Source organism: Canis aureus, chromosome 19 (genome assembly GCF_053574225.1).
Source record: "Canis aureus isolate CA01 chromosome 19, VMU_Caureus_v.1.0, whole genome shotgun sequence".
Classification (NCBI taxonomy): domain Eukaryota; kingdom Metazoa; phylum Chordata; class Mammalia; order Carnivora; family Canidae; genus Canis; species Canis aureus.
Genome location: NC_135629.1, coordinates 9,568,851 through 9,589,537, shown reverse-complemented (window position 1 = coordinate 9,589,537; position 20,687 = coordinate 9,568,851). Strand labels below are relative to the sequence as shown.

General features: G+C 49.8%; 1 protein-coding gene across 10 annotated transcripts in view; it reads left to right on the top strand.

Moving 5' to 3' along the window:
- MTMR14 (myotubularin related protein 14) overlaps nt 1-19,811 on the top strand; it is a 46,336-nt gene extending 26,525 nt beyond the window's left edge. For 4 of the 10 annotated variants that reach the window (XM_077857930.1, XM_077857924.1, XM_077857923.1 and 1 more), the window contains 10 exons: nt 2,832-2,898; nt 4,135-4,220; nt 4,501-4,577; nt 4,842-4,878; nt 7,125-7,195; nt 7,946-8,004; nt 8,178-8,316; nt 9,039-9,215; nt 16,205-16,360; nt 19,206-19,811. In XM_077857930.1, the coding sequence (XP_077714056.1) occupies nt 2,832-2,898; nt 4,135-4,220; nt 4,501-4,577; nt 4,842-4,878; nt 7,125-7,195; nt 7,946-8,004; nt 8,178-8,316; nt 9,039-9,215; nt 16,205-16,360; nt 19,206-19,389 (1,053 nt within the window). In that variant the 3' untranslated portion in view covers nt 19,390-19,811. The remainder of the gene's footprint in view (nt 1-2,831; nt 2,899-4,134; nt 4,221-4,500; nt 4,578-4,841; nt 4,879-7,124; nt 7,196-7,945; nt 8,005-8,177; nt 8,317-9,038; nt 9,216-16,204; nt 16,361-19,205) is intronic. The other 6 variants (XM_077857931.1, XM_077857927.1, XM_077857926.1 and 3 more) reach the window with 4 other exon arrangements.
- Nucleotides 19,812-20,687: the final 876 nt, after the last annotated feature.

Below are 20,687 nucleotides of genomic sequence, written 5' to 3'. Positions count from 1 at the left end.
CCGACCCTCAGTGGGCCACTCTGCTCCACACAGTCCAGCCTTGACCTTGTGACTAGCTGTCCTTTCCCTCTTCCTATCCAGCCACACTGACCTCCTCTCAGCCCCTTGGGGATGAATGCTCTCCAGGTGTGCACATGCTTTTCTCTCTGCCAGAAAAAACTTGTCTCCTTTGCCTACCCTCTTACATGGATGTCACTATCTTCAGGAAGCTTCCCTACTGGTCCCCGTGGATCATACTAGGCTCAGCTCACCAGGTACATGATCCTGCAGGGTCCCACAGGTCTCCTTTGATTAAGCACATCTGTAGAAGTTCCCTTTGCCTTCCCTTTCCTACAGCCCTGTTAGGGAGCTGGGGCTACCCTGGATGCTGCTGTTTACCAGGGCCAGGTTCTCCGTGATGTTCACAAGTGCAGGAGCACTTTTGGCAGTATATGTATGGATGTTGCTGCCTTCCATGTAACTGGATGGAATTCCTTAGAGGTCTGCTCATTCTTTCTGTGCCATAAGACCCCTTCCAGTGGCTGCTTCTCCAGCTGGCCTCTGACCATGAACAGTCAGAGGAGTAATGTTCTACAGGTGCCTTCTAGTCCCAAAGCACTAGGCCTTGTAGATGCAGAGATTCTAGGACAGCCTCTACCCTCACTAGGAAAAGAGGCAGCAACATAATCATCACCAGGGTAGTAGAGGTATCGACCAGTGGCTACTGAAGACTCAGTAGAAGATAATGGGGGCTGGGCCTTTGAAGGGTGAGTAAGAGTTTGCCAGCCGTGGGGAAGAGTACTCCAAGCATAGACATATAAGTGGTGGCATGGTGCTGAGCTCTGCCCCTAGAGACTTTAATGGAGCACGTAGGAAGGGAGAATTAATGCTGAGCTTAGATTTTAGTGCATTTCTCTGGTCCTCCTCACATTCTGCAGGCCCCTCAAACTTTAGTTTCATAGTCTGCTATTAGAGAAGTCCCTACAACATATCGTGTGACTACAAACGTGAATCTCACAGTCTGACAGGGCCGGATTCTGCCCTAGGTCAGGGTAGCTAATGACTTTGGGCCTCTCCCAACCCCAAGCTTGCCAGCCTGCGGTTCCTACCCCAGCACTGGGCACACTGAATCTACTGCCTCTCCCCTGGTCTTTGCTTCCCCTTCCAGTTGCCACCTTGGTTATTGGAGCTCTGCAGGTCACAGCCCTTGGTCACTTGCTGCCCTCTCCTGGCTACTGCAGCCTTTCCCCGGCTTACCTGACCTCTGTTTCCTTTGTGCTGCTGCAGGGCTCCTGCCTTCTCTCCTACCTCCCTCCTGCTTTTCCTCACCTTCAAAAATCACAGCTCAGAGGAAATCCATTGGCAATGGTGTGTATGACAGGTTGAGCCAGATGAGTGACGAGACCCCTGAGCTACTACGGGTAATGGCTTTATTAGTGCAGTGCTGCAGCAGCTGTCTCCAGAGCTGCTGGAAGTAGGTCAGAGCTCTCCAGGGGCTGTGAGAGGGTCAGGTAAATGAGCCTGTTTTAAATTCCTGGGAAAACCATGCCAATTACAGGTGCCATGTTCAACCCTCCCCCAGGAAATGCTCTCTTACTAGCACCCGCTGCCCGCTCCACACAGCCCCAGAACATTGATAAGCAGTTGTTTAGGAAGCTGTCCTCAGCTGGGGAGAATGAGGCCTCAGAACTGGGTCAGGCCCTTCCATGGAATTCTAGATTTCAGTAGACTGTTTCTTAGACCATCTGGCCTAGACCTTTTGCTTGGGCTAGAGCGGAAGTTCCATGCTTTTTGTAGTTTTTCTTATTTTTCATCTTCCCTATCACAGACCTCCTGTTTTAAAAAGATTTTGTCCGCCAATCAGACTGCACTTACCATTCATCAAAAGACAAAGTATACAGGGGCACCTGGGTGTTGCAGTTAGTTGAGTATCCAATTCTTGGTTTCCGCTCAAGTTGTGATCTCAGGGTCATGAAATTGAGCCCCGCATGGGGCTCAGCACTTGGGATTCTCTCTCTCTCTCCCTCTGCTTCTCCCACTTGTGCACTCACTCTCCCTCTCTCTGTCTCTAAAGTAAGTAAATCAATCCTTAAAAAAAAAAAAAAAAAAAAAATAGGGGTCCCTGGGTGGCTCAGCGGTTTGGCGCCTGCCTTTGGCCCAGGGCATGATCCTGGAGTCCTGGGATCGAGTCCCACATCAGGCTCCCTGCAGGGAGCCTGCTTCTCTCTCTGCCTGTGTCTCTGCCTCTCTTTCTGTGTCTCTCATGAATAAATGAATAAAATCTTTAAAAATAAATAAATAAATAAATAAATAAATAAATAAATAAATAAATAAATAAAATAAAAATAAAGACAGTACGCAGTGAAATAGCAGGAAAAAGTGACTAAAACATAGTTGATAAGAAGGTTGAAGGTTTGATATTTTCTGTGATGTTATAGTAAATGAAAGAATGGCTCTTTCTATTTGGCACCAGTGGTCACAGGCTCAAGGCTTTTTGTTTGCTTCTGTCAACTACCTAGACAGCCATGCTGGGAGCCCAGGGTTTAGAGGAGGCTAATGTGTGGCTGCTGCTGCTGGGTGTAGGGCTATGAGTTGCCTGGCCCCTGTATGGCTTCCTACTCCTCACCATCACATTATATTAGAATACAGGATAAGGGTGGCCCACAGGGAGAGGTGGGGGGAGCTCTTGGAGTGGGGTGAAATCTCAGATTATCTGGGATTTGGGGCCTATGGCCTATGACCAAGATCCTTGGGAATTTGTTGCCGCAAAATAACTCTTTGATTTTATTTTTTAAAGTTCTCAATCTGAGTTAAATATCGATTCCTAGACACCTTTTACTGTTCTTCAACAGAGTTGGGACCTGGTGCAACAAACACAAAACTACCTGAAACTGCTGCTTTCCATAATTAATAGCGATGGTGAGTCTGCCTCTGCTGAGCCCTCAAGCCATTGGACCTCTGGGTATTCCCAGGCCTTAATACCATGAATATGTTTTTTGGGATTCACACACCTACCTTTTGCTTTATAGAAGAAGGAGGTAGGGATTTCTCTTGTCCATTGGTAGCTTTATTTCACATCCTCAAAACTTTGGAAAACAAAATTGTGAGCAGCTCATTACCATCTGAACTATGCATGGGGTTTTACACTAGATCAGCTAACCTTCGACCATCAGTGTTGTGTATGGGGCCAGAATTGCCTCTTCTAATTCAGAAAGATGGAGAAAATCAGTTCTGGTTTCTTATCAGGCCATAAAAAAGTCCCTAGAGGGCCTGTTCTCTGGATAGTACTCTAGCTGCCTTGGCTGTTTTGATTGGATGGGCTCATCCTGCCCAGTGTCTGTAGGTTAGACTAAGTGGATATCAGTCAAGACTTCTGTGTGCTGTGGGGTTGCCCTTGCTTAAACAAGTGGAATGTATTAGCTTATATAACCAAGAAAGCTCCAGAGCAGACCCAGGTGCCTAAGAAATGTCACAAAGAATTATTTTTCATACCTCCTTGTTTTTCATACCTACTGTCTGGTTAGCTTCATGCTGGTAACCATTCTTGTTTTCTGCCATCCTATCTCCCCCAGAAAAGGGGGAGAGTCTCTGTTCCAGAGCTCATGCTCATTGACTCAGTTTGGGTCAAGTGCCCATCCTTGAACCAGGTACTATGGTCAACTCTACAAAAAAGTCACATGCCTACATCTGGAGTTAAATAGTGGTTCTCTTCTGGAGAAGTGGGTGTTATTAGGAACTAGAGGAAGGCTACTAGCATTTGGTGGGTGTTAGCCAAGAATCCAGATGTCCTGCAGTTCCTGGGACAGCCCTGCACAGTGAATTGCCTTGCCAAAAATACCTGTAGGGACCCCTGATGAATGCTGGGTGGGGATATGCAGGTCAGCCCCACCTAAATTACCGGGGCAGTACTGCTTTCCTAGAAGTACCTAGAAAGGTAGCCAGAAGAAAGAAGAAATACTGTGTACAGAGACAAGTGCCTGTCACCCCCGCTTCCTGGGACTAGGTTGGAGAAGAATCTTGGGGAGGCCGACCAGGAAGAGGGAGACTAGGGATGGTATGGCTCTCTGACACCAAGCCAGGGTGATGGCATATCCTCTTCTCATGCATCCATATTTGCTTTTCTTCTGGGTTTCCTGTTATGTGGTTCCTGAGTAGATGACAGCGGGCTGCTGGTACACTGTATCTCAGGCTGGGATCGGACCCCCCTCTTCATCTCTCTCCTACGCCTTTCCTTGTGGGCTGTGAGTATGGATGGGCTGGGTGATGGGGTCAAGGAGCTTGCTGAGGACATCTACTAAAATTTACTCTCTGAGAGCATTAAGACTGTCTCCAGAAATTAGAGTTTTGGAGGGAGGGACCCTAAGTGTTCAGAGCAAGTGTTAGGTTTAACACTGTTTTGGGGACTGTTGGGCAGCCTAGTTGTCACTGGGCCTGTGGTTGCTGTTCAGCTCCTGGGACAAGGCGTGGGCTTTGTCATGGCTGGAATCATCTTTCTAAGCACGTCTCTTTGGTCTCTTCCAGGATGGACTTATCCACACATCCCTAAAGCCTGCTGAGATCCTCTACCTAACTGTGGCCTATGACTGGTTCCTCTTTGGGTAAGCCTTCGGGAAGTGGCAGGTTATTGGGTGGGCACGATGCCTTGGGAGCCATGTTTCTGTGTGTCTGTGGATGTGGTGGTTCCTATGACAGGGTAACAGGTGAAGGCGGTCCCACCTCCTTGGGAAAGACTGAAGGTGGTTGTCAGGCCCCACCTGAGATTGTGGTGCCAAAGCCGTGGACTGTCCCTGTCACTCCAGTCCCCCTTTGCCCTGCCATCTTGGGGCGTGGCTTGCTTTGACCTCCTCGCCTTCTTGTTTCAGGCACATGTTGGTAGATCGGCTCAGCAAAGGAGAGGAGGTGGGTACTGTGAGCAAATGCCAGGGCTCTGAGAACAACAGCATGATGTTCTGTTTGGTGTCCATACATAGAGGGCAGTTCCTTGCCCAGTGCATGTGGGCATCAGGCAGCATGGCCATTAAAGCACCAGCACAGTAGCCCCCATTCTGAGCCCCCATTCCTCTCCTGTGCAGTAGAGAGAACATTTGCCCACATGGCTGCAATGACCTCCATCTGTCAGTCCTCTTCCCCTGGCCTTTGCTGCCATCTTTCTCACAGGTGACCTTGTTTTCTGTAGTTATGGAACCAAAATACAAGCCTTTTCCTGGGCTCCTCAGCCATGTAGCTACAACCCAGAGGCTCTTCTGTCTCTCTCTCCTGTTCACACCCATTCAGCAACTTTTAAGCCCCAGGGCCAGCCGAGCAAGCAGGGTCCTGCCCGGCTGCTCACCACCAGCCCAGACAAACCCAGCCCAGGCACAGCCAGCTGGGCCCCAGGGTCTCCTTACTCTGGGCACTGTCCCTCCTTACTCTCTCTGCCCTTTCTACACCCCATCCTTCTCTGCTTTCTGCAGTCTTTGCCTCTTTGGCATGCTTATTTTTCAGCCTCTTTTCCCTGCACGCAGACCTGGAGTCAGACCTGAGTTTGAACCCTGCTGTCCCACCTATTACCTGATGACCTTGAGTAATGTGATTAACCTTGAGTCTCCTGGTGTTGATCGTGCTGCTTCACAAAGAGAATGAGTCCAGGCGCCCAGCGTGGGAGCTGTCACACAGCATTAGTACTTTCTTTTCTGCCCCCTGTGTAGCCCCCCTCTTTTCCTGAAGCATCTTTCTTACTCTCCTGAGGCTGCCTTCTTTCCAAGCATCTTATCTTGTGCCTCCTTCTTTTGTTCCTCCCTCTCAACGGCTCCTCTCCCTTTCTAAATCTCTTCCTCTGAGTGCTTATCACATCTGCCAGGGCTGCAGAGCTCATAAGCCTGTTCCTCAGAGGCCTCCATGAACTCTGTCAGAGGCAGTGACTTTGGCATTGAAATCAGCCCGTAAAGCCTCTTTGCAGCCTCTCATTTTGAGACTGACTGGCACTCCAGAACATTCTGCCCTCCACACCATCTCCCCCACCCTCAGAGCAAGCCAGATCCTGCCTTCAGAAACTGGACAGAGGATGAGGCCGAGGCCAGTGTGGTCTGGATTCAGACCCTGGCCATCTCTCAGCATAAGCAAAAAGGGTGTCCTCAGCTGGGAGGGTTGTTTTTCAGGATGTGAGCTTTTCTCTTACCCCCACCAGACATTCTAGACGCTGATGCTTTAAAACAAAACAGAGGTCTGTTAAACGGTACTCTGTCCTCCTACCCAGCCCTTGAGATTCACAGCACACTGGCATATTAAAGACTAAAGAGTCTGTGGTAAAGACACCTATTTAGTTTTATGTAACCCAACATTTTCATAGTAACCTAACCTGGGCACCCTCCCCTTTTTTTGGCAGGGAGCGGTGTTTGTGTGGGGAAATCATATGGGGCCCTGGGATACCATGTGGGTGTTTATCCAAGTAAGCGTTTGATGGACCACACCTTTCAGAATCACTGGGGAGTTTATTTAAAAACTGCAGAGACTGCCTTACGTGCACTTCATGGGGTCCATTTCACTAGGACACTGGCTGGAAGGGAGGAGAGTTTGCTGGTGGCGGTGAGTTGCAGCTAGAAGTCAGGAGCGGCCTCCTGCCTCTGTCCACCTCAGACTCTAAGCCAGACTGTGGCTGCCCCTCCCCCATGGTTCTTTTGAGCTACTCTTTCTGGGTGTTCCTCCTACAAAATCTGATCCCTTTCCCTTCCTTTATGTTTCTGCAGTGTCCATTAATCTCCTCACCCCCAAATAATCTCTCTCCCAGCTGTTCTTCCCAGTTAGCCTCTCTCCTTGGGGTTCTTAGAAGAGGCTGAGGAGAAAAGCTGCATTCTCTTTATCCTTTTCAGTGGCTTGAGAACACCATGTTGAATTTGAAGACGGTTTAAAAACTCACTGGCTTACTCTAGTACATTCCCTTCCTTCTTTGCCCTAGCCCAGGCACATCTACCCTACCTGCAAAGCCCACTCTCACCCATTTATACCATTTTTAGAGCAGCATATCCAGCAGGAACCCTGAGACAGGGCTCTTGTCCACCAGGGGCTGATGAGGTGGCTGTCTGCCCTCTCCTGGGAGCTCAGCCACCTAGATTCCTCTCCTTGGAGAAAGCTGTCTTCTCATGTATGCTGCTTTTTGGTTTCTTCAGATTTTCTTCTTCTGCTTCAATTTTTTGAAGCATATCATCTCTGAGGAATTCTCTGCTCTGAAGACACAGAGGTGAGGAGAGACCTGTTTTCTCATACTGGGCAGGACACTCTGGGAAGAGTAGGCAGGGTGTCACTTACCGTCTGATTCCCTGCATGCTTGGCAAGTTGGCCTTTCGTCCCTGCTTCCCCTCTGAGGCCAGGGTGGGAATCCCTGGTGAGAGCCAATGGGAAAGAGGCTCTCCTGCCTGGGAGGCAGAGCTGGGGCCAGCCTGCAGTTAGAGTAACAGAGAGGCTATGGGGCAAAGGAATGGTCTCTGGTGACGAGGAAAGCAGGGCATGCTGCTGCAAGGAAAAGCCAACCTAAGGACAGGAGGACCCCAACACCCCACACTAAGCTGAGGTAGCTGATTCTTCCACCTGCCCTTTGCTGGGCCACTGCAGAGGTTATGTCTGCATCTCTATGCAGCCCACCACCATGGACCAGAGTCTCCCTCCAGCCTGGGAAACATAGGAGTCTTGCCTGGCAGTTGCCTTACAAGCACTGTGAGAGTTGGTGTCTTTGAATTTCACTTGCCTTCCAAATCTAAGCTCTAGGTAATGTTGGGCCAGATTGAACTCTGAGGGGCCAAGGCAAAAGGGAGGAGTCAGGCTTTCCTGGCCTTTCAGAAGCGGCCTACATTTCTCAGCACTCTAGGTAGGACTGGTCTCATTGATTTGCCAGTGAATTGGAGCTTCTCAGGCAGGTAGCATGCTGGGCGTGGGAACGACAAAGAAGACCCCAGCCCAGAATATAATTCACTATTCTGGTGTCTGTTCACAGGAGGAAGAGTTTGCCAGCCCGGGATGCAGGCTTCACTCTGGAAGATATCTGTATGCTGAGTGAGTTACAGGCCTCAGCACATTCCCCTTCCTCTGTGCATCGTTCTGAATATAGACCACAGAGGAGCTGTTTGTTCTAGACACTTCTCTCTCAGGCTGTATGGTGTGGAAGAACTAGGGGACCAGTAGTGTGAGAAGATAATGTGCTGACCAATGGCACTTGCTTCTTTCAGGACGAAAGGACCGAGGCAGCACCACCAGCCTTGGCAGCGACTTCTCTTTGGTCATGGAGAGCTCCCCAGGAGCTGCCGGGAGTTTCACCTATGAGGCCGTGGAGCTGCTCCCTGCAGGAGCACAGACTCAGGCATCTTGGTGAGGGGCCAGGCTGGAACTAAGCTTGCTCACCGCTGTGGTCCAGGGCCACCAGCTCCAGGGAGGCCCAGGAACAAAGGGGCCCCCCGACAGTAGGGCTGAGAGCACAGCTCCATGCCCTGCTGTCTTTCCTAGACCTCAGAGGCAGCCATCTGGTTGGTGAGGGGCACTGTCCGTGGTGGCTCAGGAACATAAAGGGCTGGGGCTCCCTGTGGGATGAAGAAAGAAGGCACAGGGCTGGCAGACAGGGCTGGGTGAGGGGAGGCTGGTGTAAAAGAGACTCTGTAGGGGAGCTCCCTTATGTCATTTGGCTGGGAGGTGGGGGGCCGGTTAGAAAAAAGAAAACAAGTGAGTACAAAATGATGATTCTGAATTGAGATCTTGTTTGAGGGTGAACTCCTGAGAATCTGATGACTCTGTCTCTAGACAAATAACTCAAACTTTTGTATAACATTTGGACGGAGGGGCAGTTACCAAGCTGTTAAGAAACTAGCATATACTCTGAGGCTAGTAGGCCAGCATTATTTGGATGTTCCACTCCCTCTATGAAGACCCAATCCTTGCTGCTCATGGCTGAGCCTGAGGGAACGCTAATGTATAACCATCCCCATGTGGCATTTTCCTGGTAGAGGTAAGGACTGGGCCCTGACATTTGGTAAAAGTGGGCAGAGTGCTTGCCCAGAGTGGCCCCTTGACGCACAGCCCTATTCTTTATACTGCAGGAGGAAGAGCCACTCATCCTCTCCACAGAGCGTGTTCTGGAACCGGCCACAGCCCTCAGAGGACCGCCTGCCTTCCCACCAAGGGCTGGGGGAAGCCAAGTCTTCCAGCTCCTCATCCTCGAACCATTCTGACTTTTTCAGGATGGGTAGCAGTCCCCTGGAGGTCCCCAAGCCCAGGTGAGGAGCTCCAAAGCCCCTGATGGTAGAAGCAGTTAGCCCTCCCCTCTTAATAAGCTTGGAGATGTGGTTCCAGCCCCTAAGCTGCTGTCTTAAGGTGGTCTTGGGACAGAGTTCCTTGGCATGCGGCCTGGTGGGCAGTGTACCCAGGAGGCAGAAGGATTTGACAAGCTTGCAGGCCTACCCATTTGGAGGATGGGTTAATGTTTGGGTAAGAGCTGGTTTATAGAATGATTTGAGACTCCTTCCAGAGCCTTAGCAGATGGAGAATCTAGAAGGTGTACTGATTGTAGTGTGATGGGCAGGGTCAGGGCTGCCTCTCCTTTTGCCTTTGGTGGGTCTCAGCCCCCATGACCCTCACATTCTGCTTAAAGAGATGGATCTAGGTTCTCAAATTCCATGTCTGAATTGGAGGGGCAGCAAAGAGAACAGATGGAGAGCTGGGCTAGATGTAAATGGCTTGGACGAACCTTGGGAGACTCTACACCTGAAGAGTACTCAGCCAGATTGTACGGGTGTGGCCAGAGTGTGCTGTGGGAATAACGTTTTCTAGAAGAGATTAAGGCTGAGCAGTGGGTAGGGGTTTAGAATTGAGAGATGGTCTGGCACTTGGGGAAAGCATTTCCTGGCTGACCCCATACCACTTTTTCCATGTCATATCCACAGGAAAGAATCCTGTGAATTGCTTTGTTTTCTAAAGTCTTGAGAACGTCTGGGCCTTCTGGAGAGAACATAGCAGTGTGTGACTTAAGAGGTCCTTGATAAATTCCAAGGAGAAAGGGGCTTTTAGCATAAAGAGCATAAGCCTTGGAGTCTACCCCAGATTTGAGCCCAGCTCTGAAACCTACTGCTCCAGAAGTTTCAGATCTTTTCTTTGTAGCAGGCCTGTTAACAGTGAGGAAACTGAGCCCCCAAGTCCTGAGCATATTACAGGGAAAGACCTAAAACTTCTGCAGCCCTCCTCCTATCCCCATCCTCTGGCTCTTCTCCATGGGCAAAAAGCAGGCAATGGAGGAAGAGCACCCTCCCCATGCGGCAAAGCAGATCAGCTGTAGGCCGGGAGGAGCTCCATGGAGTGCACTGACCAGACGAGTCCGGTGTGCTCCCCTCTGAAGGTGAGCCCTTCAACCTGGAGTGCTGAAGTGTCTGCCAGTGGTGTAGCCGAGCCTTCTAAACACAGACCGTGACTCCTCCGACCACACAGGAGGTTTGGAGAAGATAGCTGAACAGAGGTGGTGCCAGGCAGACCAGTCCACGTGGCTGTGCTCGCTCCTGTTCCCTGTGTGCGCCCACTGCCATGCCACCTTTGTCTGCACGCCTGGCTTTCCTCAGGGCTGCCCCGGGGCTGTGGCAGCACAGCATAACCCTCGCACTTCTGGCCTGGAACTCTTGCTCGTTGTCCCCACCTCCCTTCCTGCCTGTGCAGCATTGCTGGACAGCTGGGCAGGAGACCGGAAGAGCCCTCCTAATCTTCTCGGGTCCTGCTCTCTTAACTGCTCGGGGCTCCCCCGCTGAGGCAGCACTCCATCACCTCTTCACACACCCCATCTTTTTATTACTGCCCCCTTCCTGCTGGGTGGGAGGCAGTCTCAGCAGCGGTTCTCTGCCTGCACTCGGTTCTCTGCCTGCACTCGTGGCTCAGACTCTTATGGTTGGCCCAGGAGAGCAACAAGGCCCTTCCCTAAGGAGAGGGGGTGGGGGAGGGTGCGGGTGTCCTCAGGCCTTTCAGTCCTTTGTGCTTGGCCTGGTCGAGGCTGGGAATAGCTGGGCCCAAATGGGCCACAAGGCCTTGGAGAGGCGTGGGCTGGGCTGCTTTGAAGTGTTTGGCTCTGCCAGTCTATTCTGGGAATGGCCACTTGGAGCCCGGCTGGTCTGGCCAGGCAGCAAGGTTCTGGACTGGGCGCCTGTTTGCCAGAGGTTTTGAAAGACTAGATTATTCGGATTTGGAGCATTCTAATTATGTATTTTCATTAAAATTAAAATTAATTTAGTCTCTTTTATCTTAAAGTGCCTGAGGGATCCCTGCCTCTCTTAGGTAACAACAGCCAATCAGCTTTTTAATGCAGCAGAAGGGAACAGTATGGAAAGAAACGCTTTAGTAAAGCTATCTGTGACAGCTGAAATTCCCCTCATAATGTGAATGCTTTGGGTTTCAAATGCTCCAAGTTCTATAAGCATATGTTCTTAAAGCAGGACTTCCCTATGAAAGGAGTCTGTAAAGCTTTGTTCAAAGTTAAGAAGTAGGTGTTGGGCTGGGAAGAAAGTTCTGTGGGGTGGTAGTTCTTAGCCAGTCCCAACCCCATACTCCTCTCTGAGAAGACACTGGTGACTTTTTGCATTATTATCTGCCACTGCAACAGTTTCTGATGGAGCTGCATTTCTGTACCATTGTTAAATCTCTCACCAACTACAGGGCTGGGGGCTGGGACTAGGCAGGGCCAATGCTCTGAGCTCACCAGCCCCCTAAGGTCCTGGTTAGTAAGTGGCTCAGCCACTTGGTCTCTGCTCCAGAGTCAGACATCTTTAAGGGTGGGGGGTTGCTAGCACAGCACCGTCCATGCCTGAGGAGGGATGGTGCCACCACTGAGCCCAGCTTGAAGCCAAGCTGCCTAAGGAGCAGATTAACTTGGCTGAGGGACACCCAGCAGCCTGGTTGAATAGCCAAGTAGAAACATAGGAACCAACTCCCGTTGCCCAGCTAGCTCTTCTTGCGCCATCTTCCAGCACATACCAACTGCTCATTATAAGCAGCGAGCTCTGTCCTGGGCTGTGTTTAATGATGCAGAAAACCAGATTGATTTCTGTAACACATAGGGTTCCTGTCCCATGTTTGACATTGTCTTGCATGGGATCATAGCTTGTTACCAAGGATGAGTGGTAAGAAGTCTAAATGCATTGCCAGAAAGGACACTTAGAGCCCTAAAATATTTCTTGGGCTGCTGCAGGAATGCAGAGGTTCTCTCCCTCTTTCTATCTTTTTCTCTCTCCCTCTTCATCCCTCCATATCTCCCCCCCACATACACACACACATCAATGTTTAAAGTCCAGGCTGCAGAAAACTGATGTGTGGATTTTTTGTTTTTTTCAAATGTGGTAAGAAATCCTGTCTTAACCATCTCTGAAGTCAATTGCTCTGTGAGTTCAGGACCTTGTTGAACTGAAGGATTCTTCCCTAAAGCCCCAATCCTGGAAGCAGTCACTTAGGCAGAGGCTATGGGACCATCACCTAGAGGTTTGGGGGTTCGGCAGGGAATAAGTGTAGATTAGAGGTGACATTTAGGCCCCGTCAAAGTTTGGGATTTTAGATCATGGCTCAGACCTTCATTCCTTGCATGTCCTTCAGACATGTCACTTGATGACTTTGAGTTTCTGTTTTCTTATCTGTGTAAACCTCTGAGGCAACTCCCAGGTTCTTCCTAGTTGTGCGCCTTCAGGCTTTCTGTGCCAGCCTCAGTTCAGGTGCTTCCAGATGCAATTAACAAAAAGAAAAAAAAAAAAAAAATCTTAACAGGTTTAAACAATCAAGGAAAACTGGTGGTTCTTATGGAAAAGTCCAGTGGAGAATGTGACCTTCAGGTGTAGTCTGATCAAGGCTCCAATGCCATTTTCCTGTGGTTCTTTCCCCTTGCCGCCTCCCATGTACTAGCTCTGCCCTCTGGCCAGCTTCCCTAATGGTAAACAGCCACTCCTGGGACATGCTGCTTCCTTTCTCACATCCAGGAATCACATGAGGACCTCTTTTCCTTATGATAAATTATCAACTCTGTGCTTTATTCCAGTTGAAAATTATGTGCCAACCCCTGAAGCCCCTACTGTCCCTTATCCAGAAGGAAGATCAGTGTATTATGAGGCTAGTTTGGGCTGAGTTTCAGTCTCAGCTTTGCCCCTCCTAGCTGTGAGACTTGGAAAAATCACTTCCTTCCTGGGCTCAATTTTTTCATTCCACCTTTAAAGATCAAGTAATGATTCTGGCTTCCATACGTTTGGGTTTAAATAAGATCATAGAACTAAGTATCTGGCATATAGCAAATACTCATTCTTTCCACAAAAGCTCAGTAAACTGTGGTTGTGAAGGATCTGTCCTTATTCACATATCTGAGGGCAAATGGGCCATGTCAGGGCACTAGGCAGCTAGGTAAAAGGCCAGGCTAGGCACCTCAGGGCAGACTTGTTTATTCTTGCCTCAGCTGTGTGGGTTGGGCCAGCTCTGCTTGTATGGTATTCTTGTACCTCCTTCCACAAAGGACTATCTAAAAGATAACTTGCCTGAGTCCTGCCTACTCTGGGTGTCTGGGGGGAAAGTGGGAGTTGCAGCTCTTTGGTGCTATAAAGACGGGCCTAGGCTGTATCCAGACAACGGAGTGAAATGTTGCCAAAAACCCAGTCTCCTGGGCAGAAGTGTGATCCCCCTGAGATCCAGGCATATGGACAGGTGACCTTGGAAGCATCATCGGCTCCGCAGTTCTCCAATTTGAGCATAGTTTGGCCCCATATTCCCTCTGGCCCTGTAGGTAGATTAGAGGAGCTAGAACTTGGACCTCTTTTTTTTTTTTTTTTTTCCCTGCTTTGTTTGTGCTTGAGTAAAGATGCAGGACTGAAGAGTATGGGGTCTTAATAAAGCTGATGAAGTCACCTGTGTACTGAGACTGCAAAGTTTTCCTTCTTTCATTAGGCAGGTACAGGTACTACTTCTGGGGACTGTCTGCTTTCACCTTTAGGTGTCCCCTCCAGCCAGCTGATCCAGACTGGCACTTAGGAGCACCTCTCTGCTTAGCATAGCCCCCTGATCTCAAACCTAGGAGCTGAACAATTGCTCTGCAATCCTTTCTTTGACAAAAGCCTCAAGTAGGAAGATTTGTTTGTAGCCTATGTGCTCACTCTTGTAAAACAGGCAAAGGATGGTTGCTTGCTGAGATGGCTTTCTATCCCCTGGGATCATATACTGTTGCTGTCTATATTGCCTACTTCACTCCACAGCTATCCCCTCGCTACTCCAAATGTGGTTCTTGCCTGGTGGTGCTAACTGCTGGACACTGGGGAAGCAAAGTGACTAGCTTAAGGGGACCGGGAATCCTCGCATTCCATCTTTCTGTCATTTTTCCATTGGTAGTCTGAGTCTGATTGCCTGGGGAGTGCCAGGTGGTGGCATAAGAAACCTCCATGTTCCCAGCCCCAGGAGTGCCCCCATCCTACTCAGCATCCCTTCCATTCCCTCCTCACTCTAGTGTTTAGCAATTGTTTTCCTACAGACTGCTAAAACTGGAAGAGGAAATCTGTGCTTAAAATTTGAACAGTAGATGAGATTTGTGGCACCAGGCTGACCTCAGTGGAGTTATACTGACTGAAGACCCAGCACAACCTGGAGGAAGCATAGGGAAACTACCAGACTGTGGCGTGTGGTTTGCCCTCTCCTGGGCAGCTGTCTCTTTGTTACAGACTGCTTGAGTCCTACCAAGTTTCTCCATCTAGAAATAAGGAAACCCTGTTTTGTGGAGCATGAGGGGCTTCCACCAGGTAGCAAACCATGTTCTTCTCTCATCCCTGATGTTTCTGTCACACACCTTCCAGAGTTTAGCAGGAATGATGAATGTGGAAGTCTCTATGTTGCAGGGGGTTCCTATTCATGGCAGCTTTAACGTAGAAAACCATCTGTTATCTCTGGTCTCAAGGTGGTTCTGTTGTAGGACAAATCCATAATCAAACTTGGCTTTAAAAATCTCTTCTTGCACTCAGTGGCTGTGGGACCTTGAGTAAGCATCTTCACCTGTCTGGACTGCCATTTCTTGGTCTCAAGATAAGGATGGCTAAAGATTACCTGAGACGCACTACCTGGCCAGAGCATCACTCAGGTGGCAGTTGCTTGAGAATGAGGCTGGGATGGCCACTTATGAGGGCTGTTGCCTCAAACTAGGAGATGTTGATGCCAGCTAACTAGGTGGGCCAACGCCAGCAAATGCCTTTCTCTGTTTCCCACCCCCTATACCACTACTGATGCTTCTGTCTGCTCCTGGGTCCCTACAGAAACACTTTCTGCTATTCTTGAATTAAAGAATAAAGGGTTAAACAAAGATGATGTCTCTCTGGAGATGGAGACCTGGGGTAGCTGATGAAAGGGCCTTGTGTGCGGTCTTCCCATTTCCTCCCTTCCTTCCCGACCCCCACTGGGTGGGCTGTTGCCCTGAGACCATAGAGAGAGGTTAGCTGTCCGTGAGAAGGTGGTAGCAGCAGCAGATTCCCAATGCAACACTCTTCTCCCTGCACCACCCAAACCTCCATCTGAAAAAGGCCTGATGAAGCTGTCAAGTTGCCTGCCTGAATCATCCCCACCCTCTGGGCATAGCCAGTGAGTTTGCTGGGTTGATGCTTGTGAATACAAACTACGGCTCCTGGAAGGTGCTGCAGAGAAAGCATGGAGGGGTGTGCCTCAGGGCGCTCATCACCTCACTCTTCAATCTAGGTCACCACCCTCCACTGTCCCCAAGAAGCTTGTTCTCCCATTGCTCTGATAAGACTTCATTGGCCCCTGAGTTCTGGCTTCCCCACCCTGCCAATCTGCATGCTGGGGGAATATGAGGTGATCCTGCCTCCCTGGTTCCTGGGGCATCCAGCCTTGCTCCCCTCCTTTTGGTGCTGTTGAGATTGGACTTGCTATGTCAGCCACAGGGCAGGCATCCCCTGACCTGAGGCTTTGGTTGCTGGCTCCCCTCTTCTCATTCTGCTTTGCTCTTCTTTTGCTTCTGTAAGTCTTTGCACAAAGCATTGTCCTCACACCTGAGCCTGCCTTATGGTCTATACTCTTCTTTCTCAATCACAACCTATCCAGCTGATTTTGTACTTTTGAAGAAAGTGGTTTACAGAAGCTCTACCAACAGAACCTTGTGGCTATGGTCCAGGACCATCATAGCCCCACCCCCATCCCTCCAGGGCCTCTCCTGTCAGGCATATGACTGACTGTGCATCATCTTCCCTCTCTCTCCTCTCTGCCCCAGATCAGTGGACCATCCCCTGCCCGGATCCTCTCTCTCCACAGACTTTGGCAGCTGGCAGATGGTAACAGGCTGTGGCAGTATTCAGGAACGGGCTGTCCTGCACACAGACTCCTCTCTCCCTTTCAGCTTCCCGGATGAGCTCCCTAACAGTTGTCTGTAAGTGTCTTGCTTGAGAAGACAGGATGCTCCCCTGCCCATATCAGAAGCTGGTGAGCAATCAAGAGTGTTGGTTAGGAGTGAGGCAGCAGCTGGCCCTGGATCCTTGCCCTTCCCCAGTGTCTCAGCTAAGTATATACCTCACTGTTCCTGGACTCCTGAGGTATGAAAGAGGCATTATGGGCTGCTCAGTAAGTGTGTTGCACTGTGTGTTCACTCTCCAGAGCCTCCAAAATTCGTCCACAGGTGCCTTGGGGCACACCCTGAGGGAAAGCTGGCTGGACTGTAACTATAGAAGGTTCTATTTCTGTCTGAGGCTCTGCCTGACATGAGAATCCTTTGAAATCAGAACAGTGGGGTAGTGAAAGTAGGTGTATGGTGGAGACCAGAGCTGGATTGGAGCTAGGTTAATTCAAGGGCTGTGCTGCTCCTAGTAAAACCAAGGGTTCTTTGCCATCCTCTTTCCCCTTTTGTCTGCTGCATTTGCCTCTGGTCAGGAAAGAAAATTGGATGGGGATACTAAATCCCAAAGCCTATAAAATCCTCTCACTTCAAGGCTCCATTACTGAGCTTCCAACTCTTAAATAGTGTGTCCGCTTGAGTGGCTGCCTCTGTGGCAGCCCCCTGCCCCCTGCCTGCTTTACTGCTTCATGGATGTCAAGCAGTAGAACTTCTAGTGGCCTGCCCCTCCCCATGATGGGTTGAATGAACCTCAGGTGCTGGGGATTCATCATCACCACCAGAATTTGGCTCATACCCACCAGGGCTGACAGGTAGGTCAGAGGCATGTTGCCATAGGCTGTTAAGAAGGATTCTCTGCTGAGGGCAGACAGAGCCTGCACCTTGGGGTTCCAGGATGGCGTAAGCCCAGGAGCCATCTCTGGAGGAAGCAGACATCTTCGCCCCTGCTTGATAGCACCCCCTCACTTAACTGGCATTAACCACTGAAATAGGCAACTCCAGCCCCAGGTCCTACAGTTTATACCTTGGGCAGCTCTCTTGAGCTCCTAGCCAACCCTCAAGATCTGGGTGGTTGCCAGAAGAAGGCTAGGTTCTGTGTGTTCTCATGTCCTCCAAAATTGCAGTTGTAGGTGTGGGGTCAGGGTTGATTCCTCCTAAGATCATACGGTATGTGGATTTGGTGCTTGGGCTTTGTTATCAGAGAAATTTAGTCAAACTCCTAGCTGTCTGCTTACCAGCTACATCTTAGGATGTTAGCCCTGACCTCTCTGAGCCTGCTAGTTCATCTGTCCAGAGGGAATGGCACTAGAATATCTCTGCCTGCCTACCCCTTGCCTGCTGTGTATCCTTAAGTGGATCACATATCCTCTCTGGGCTCCAGTTTTCTTTGTCTCTAAAAGATCTCTCCCTCTTTTGCCTCCCAGAAATAAGGGACAGTGAGAATGCACACGTTTGGACCTTTGGATATTCCCTGTGAATACAAACTACCACTCTGAATTTCTCCTGGTTATATGCTGTAAGGAAAAGCTAAAGAAGAACACACGGCCTCTAGCCTCTGTGAAACCTAGTTTAGAGAATAAAGAAGATCTAGGACCACATGTCTCCCCCAAATGCCAAGAAAGACTTTGTTCATGGTGTTGCAGGAATCAAGCATCAGCTCTATTTTCCTAGAGCTGCTGCCAAGCTGCTTGACTTTCCTTCACCCTAGAACCTGCCGCTTCTCTGTCTCTCTCCCACACTTAGTCACCCACTCATACATACCACTCGCACCAGTCTACATTCCCTATGTCTGTTCTCCCCATACATACCCCAGGACTGTCGTTTATCCTCCTATCTCCATCTGTTCCCTCCAGGCCCTGGGGTACAGTCATTTGGGTTTGGGAATTGGAGACATTGCTGTTACTTCTGACAAATTCCTGGGAGGGATCATATAGAGATTGGTCTCTTGGGGGAAATTTTGGTGTAAGTTAGTGGTCAGGGCTAGTTTTGATTTTTCAGGTGGATGGGAACATGAGGGCTCGTGTCGTATAGATCTGTGATCCCTGGAGAAAGCCCTCCAGGGAACAGTTAGGGTGAACACCATATGAATTCCTGACCTTTCCTCTGATTCCATGTCCCTCCCACCCCTAGACTGCATACCTTTTAGTCCATAGGTTGAATGTGGCTGGTACCTTAGGCCTCTTCTATTAAAGACCTTTCAAAGTGTCAAATAGCCTCATGGAATTCTTTGATAAGCCTCAGTTTTCATGCACTTCTCCTCCCTGCCATTTTTTTCATTTGTTCCCCTTCTTGACTTGTATTTCCAGGACAAGGAGAGAGGAGGGGCTTCCTGTCTTCCACCTGTGATCAGTGTCTGTAGAGGCCAGGGAACAAAAAGCAATAGAATCAGAACAGGAATCCTGCTAGCTACTTGCTTAGGGAACACAGCAAGTGAAGATGTAGCCAGAGCCTCAGGGGTTTCCAGTTGAGGACTCTGGCCTCTCTAGAACATTGACAAGAACTTCCTTGCAGGATGCTCCAGGTCCTGGCCTGAAGAAGGCTGAGGCCTTTGGTCAGCCAAAGCTTGATGCCTCATCTTGTGGTCTCTCCTTAAGTCTCAGATTTGTGCCTCAGTGCAAACCTCCCCCCTGCTCACCTTGCCCTTCCCATTAAAATATGCTGCTTCTAGGTAGGAGCAGTAACCTGAGAGCTGAGAGGAGTGGTTCTTGAGGGGAACAGGACAAGTGTTTGGGGCCTGAACCACTGGGGTAGTATGGCCACAGGACATGTGCTGGCCTGTGCTAACAAAGGCAGAAGAATAGGTAGTATGGTGTGAGGATAAGGATGTTGGATCCTGCCCCAGGGTAATACATTAATTCTCCCTCCTTTCCTTCCCCCCTCATAGGCTTGCAGCCCTAAGTGAGCGGGAGACTCGGCTGCAGGAAGTACGCTCAACTTTCTTGGCCGCATACAGCAGCACAGTGGGGCTTCGAGCAGCAGCCCCCAGTCCCTCTGGTGCCATTGGAGGCCTACTGGAGCAGTTTGTCCGTGGTGTTGGACTCCGGGGCACCAGCAGCAGCACCTTATGAAGTAGCCAGCCCACAACAATTTCCTGCTCCTCTCACCTGAGCCCTGAGTGGAATCAAAGCCATGCCTGGACAAGGGGTGCTTCAAGATAGGAGGGAAATCTTCTCACTCCTCCTTCTCCATCATGCACATGGCAGCCCCAAAGCTAAGCAGGGCTAAGGACGGGGTTCCCCAACCCCCAGCTTCCTGACTGGTGACCACCACCCCTCTTGTCATTGCCTTTCACCCACCCTAGTCTTTGTTGGGATTCCCATCAATTCTCAGAACTGTGTGGGTTTTCCCAAGTCCCTGGGGCCTTGTGGGGGCTGAGACCTCATGAAAGACTCCCCTCTTCCCATTCTTGTTTCCTGGAGAGGAGGGATCCACCTGCACTGAGAATGAGACCGTTTGACACAGATCACAAAATAAAAATCTTTTTGAACAACTGCTCTCTTGCATCATTTGGTTGCTCTCTTTGTGGAGTTATTTGGAAGGTTCTTACTGTTCTTCCTTGTGCTGGAAGGGGTTGAGGTAAGGGTCAGATAAAGCAGAAAGACAACTGAAGACTGGGTTGTGTCTTTTAACATGACAGTCTCAGACAGGGACATGCAGCCACAGGCTGTCAGTGGGCCCTAGTCACCTAGGAACCTATTTATCCACACAGATTCCCAGGGCTGCCTGAAATTTAGACTTGGGGTTGCTGAGATCTTCATTTAGCTAGGAATGGGCAGGGGGTGGGGGTATCCTTCATTTTAAACAAGTTCTGCAGGCAGCTCAGTCCTGGTACAGGTGACTCACAGCCCCTGCCTTATGGAGCCCTGACTTTGGTGGAGGGATTGACTTCTGGGACTTTAAAGGCAGTAATTGGCATGGAGAGAATGGACCTGGCTGACTACCACCCTCATCTGCAGTGTGACCTAGATAGAGGAGATTGCATCCTCACAGTATGTCTGCATCTCTAACACCATGAAGTCAGAGTTCAAAGACATGGGCAGAGGGCTTTCCAGAATGCTATCACACAGTCACCATTTACTGAGTTCTGGCCCTTAACACAAAAGAGGTCATCAATATGCCTACCTGGAGGAAGGAAATAATATCAGTGAACGTTGCTTAAGTACTTTGTACAATCCCGTGAGCTACTTCATTTATGTGGATTATCTCAAAATTTTATAACACCCCAAGTAGGTGCTATTCTGGCCTTCCACTGATGAGACTGAACCACAGAGATGTTGAGTAACTTGCCCAAGGTCACACAGCTAATAAGAATAAATGTAGAACTCTTCCTATTTGGAGACCCAGGCAGAGCGGAAGTGGGAAGGGG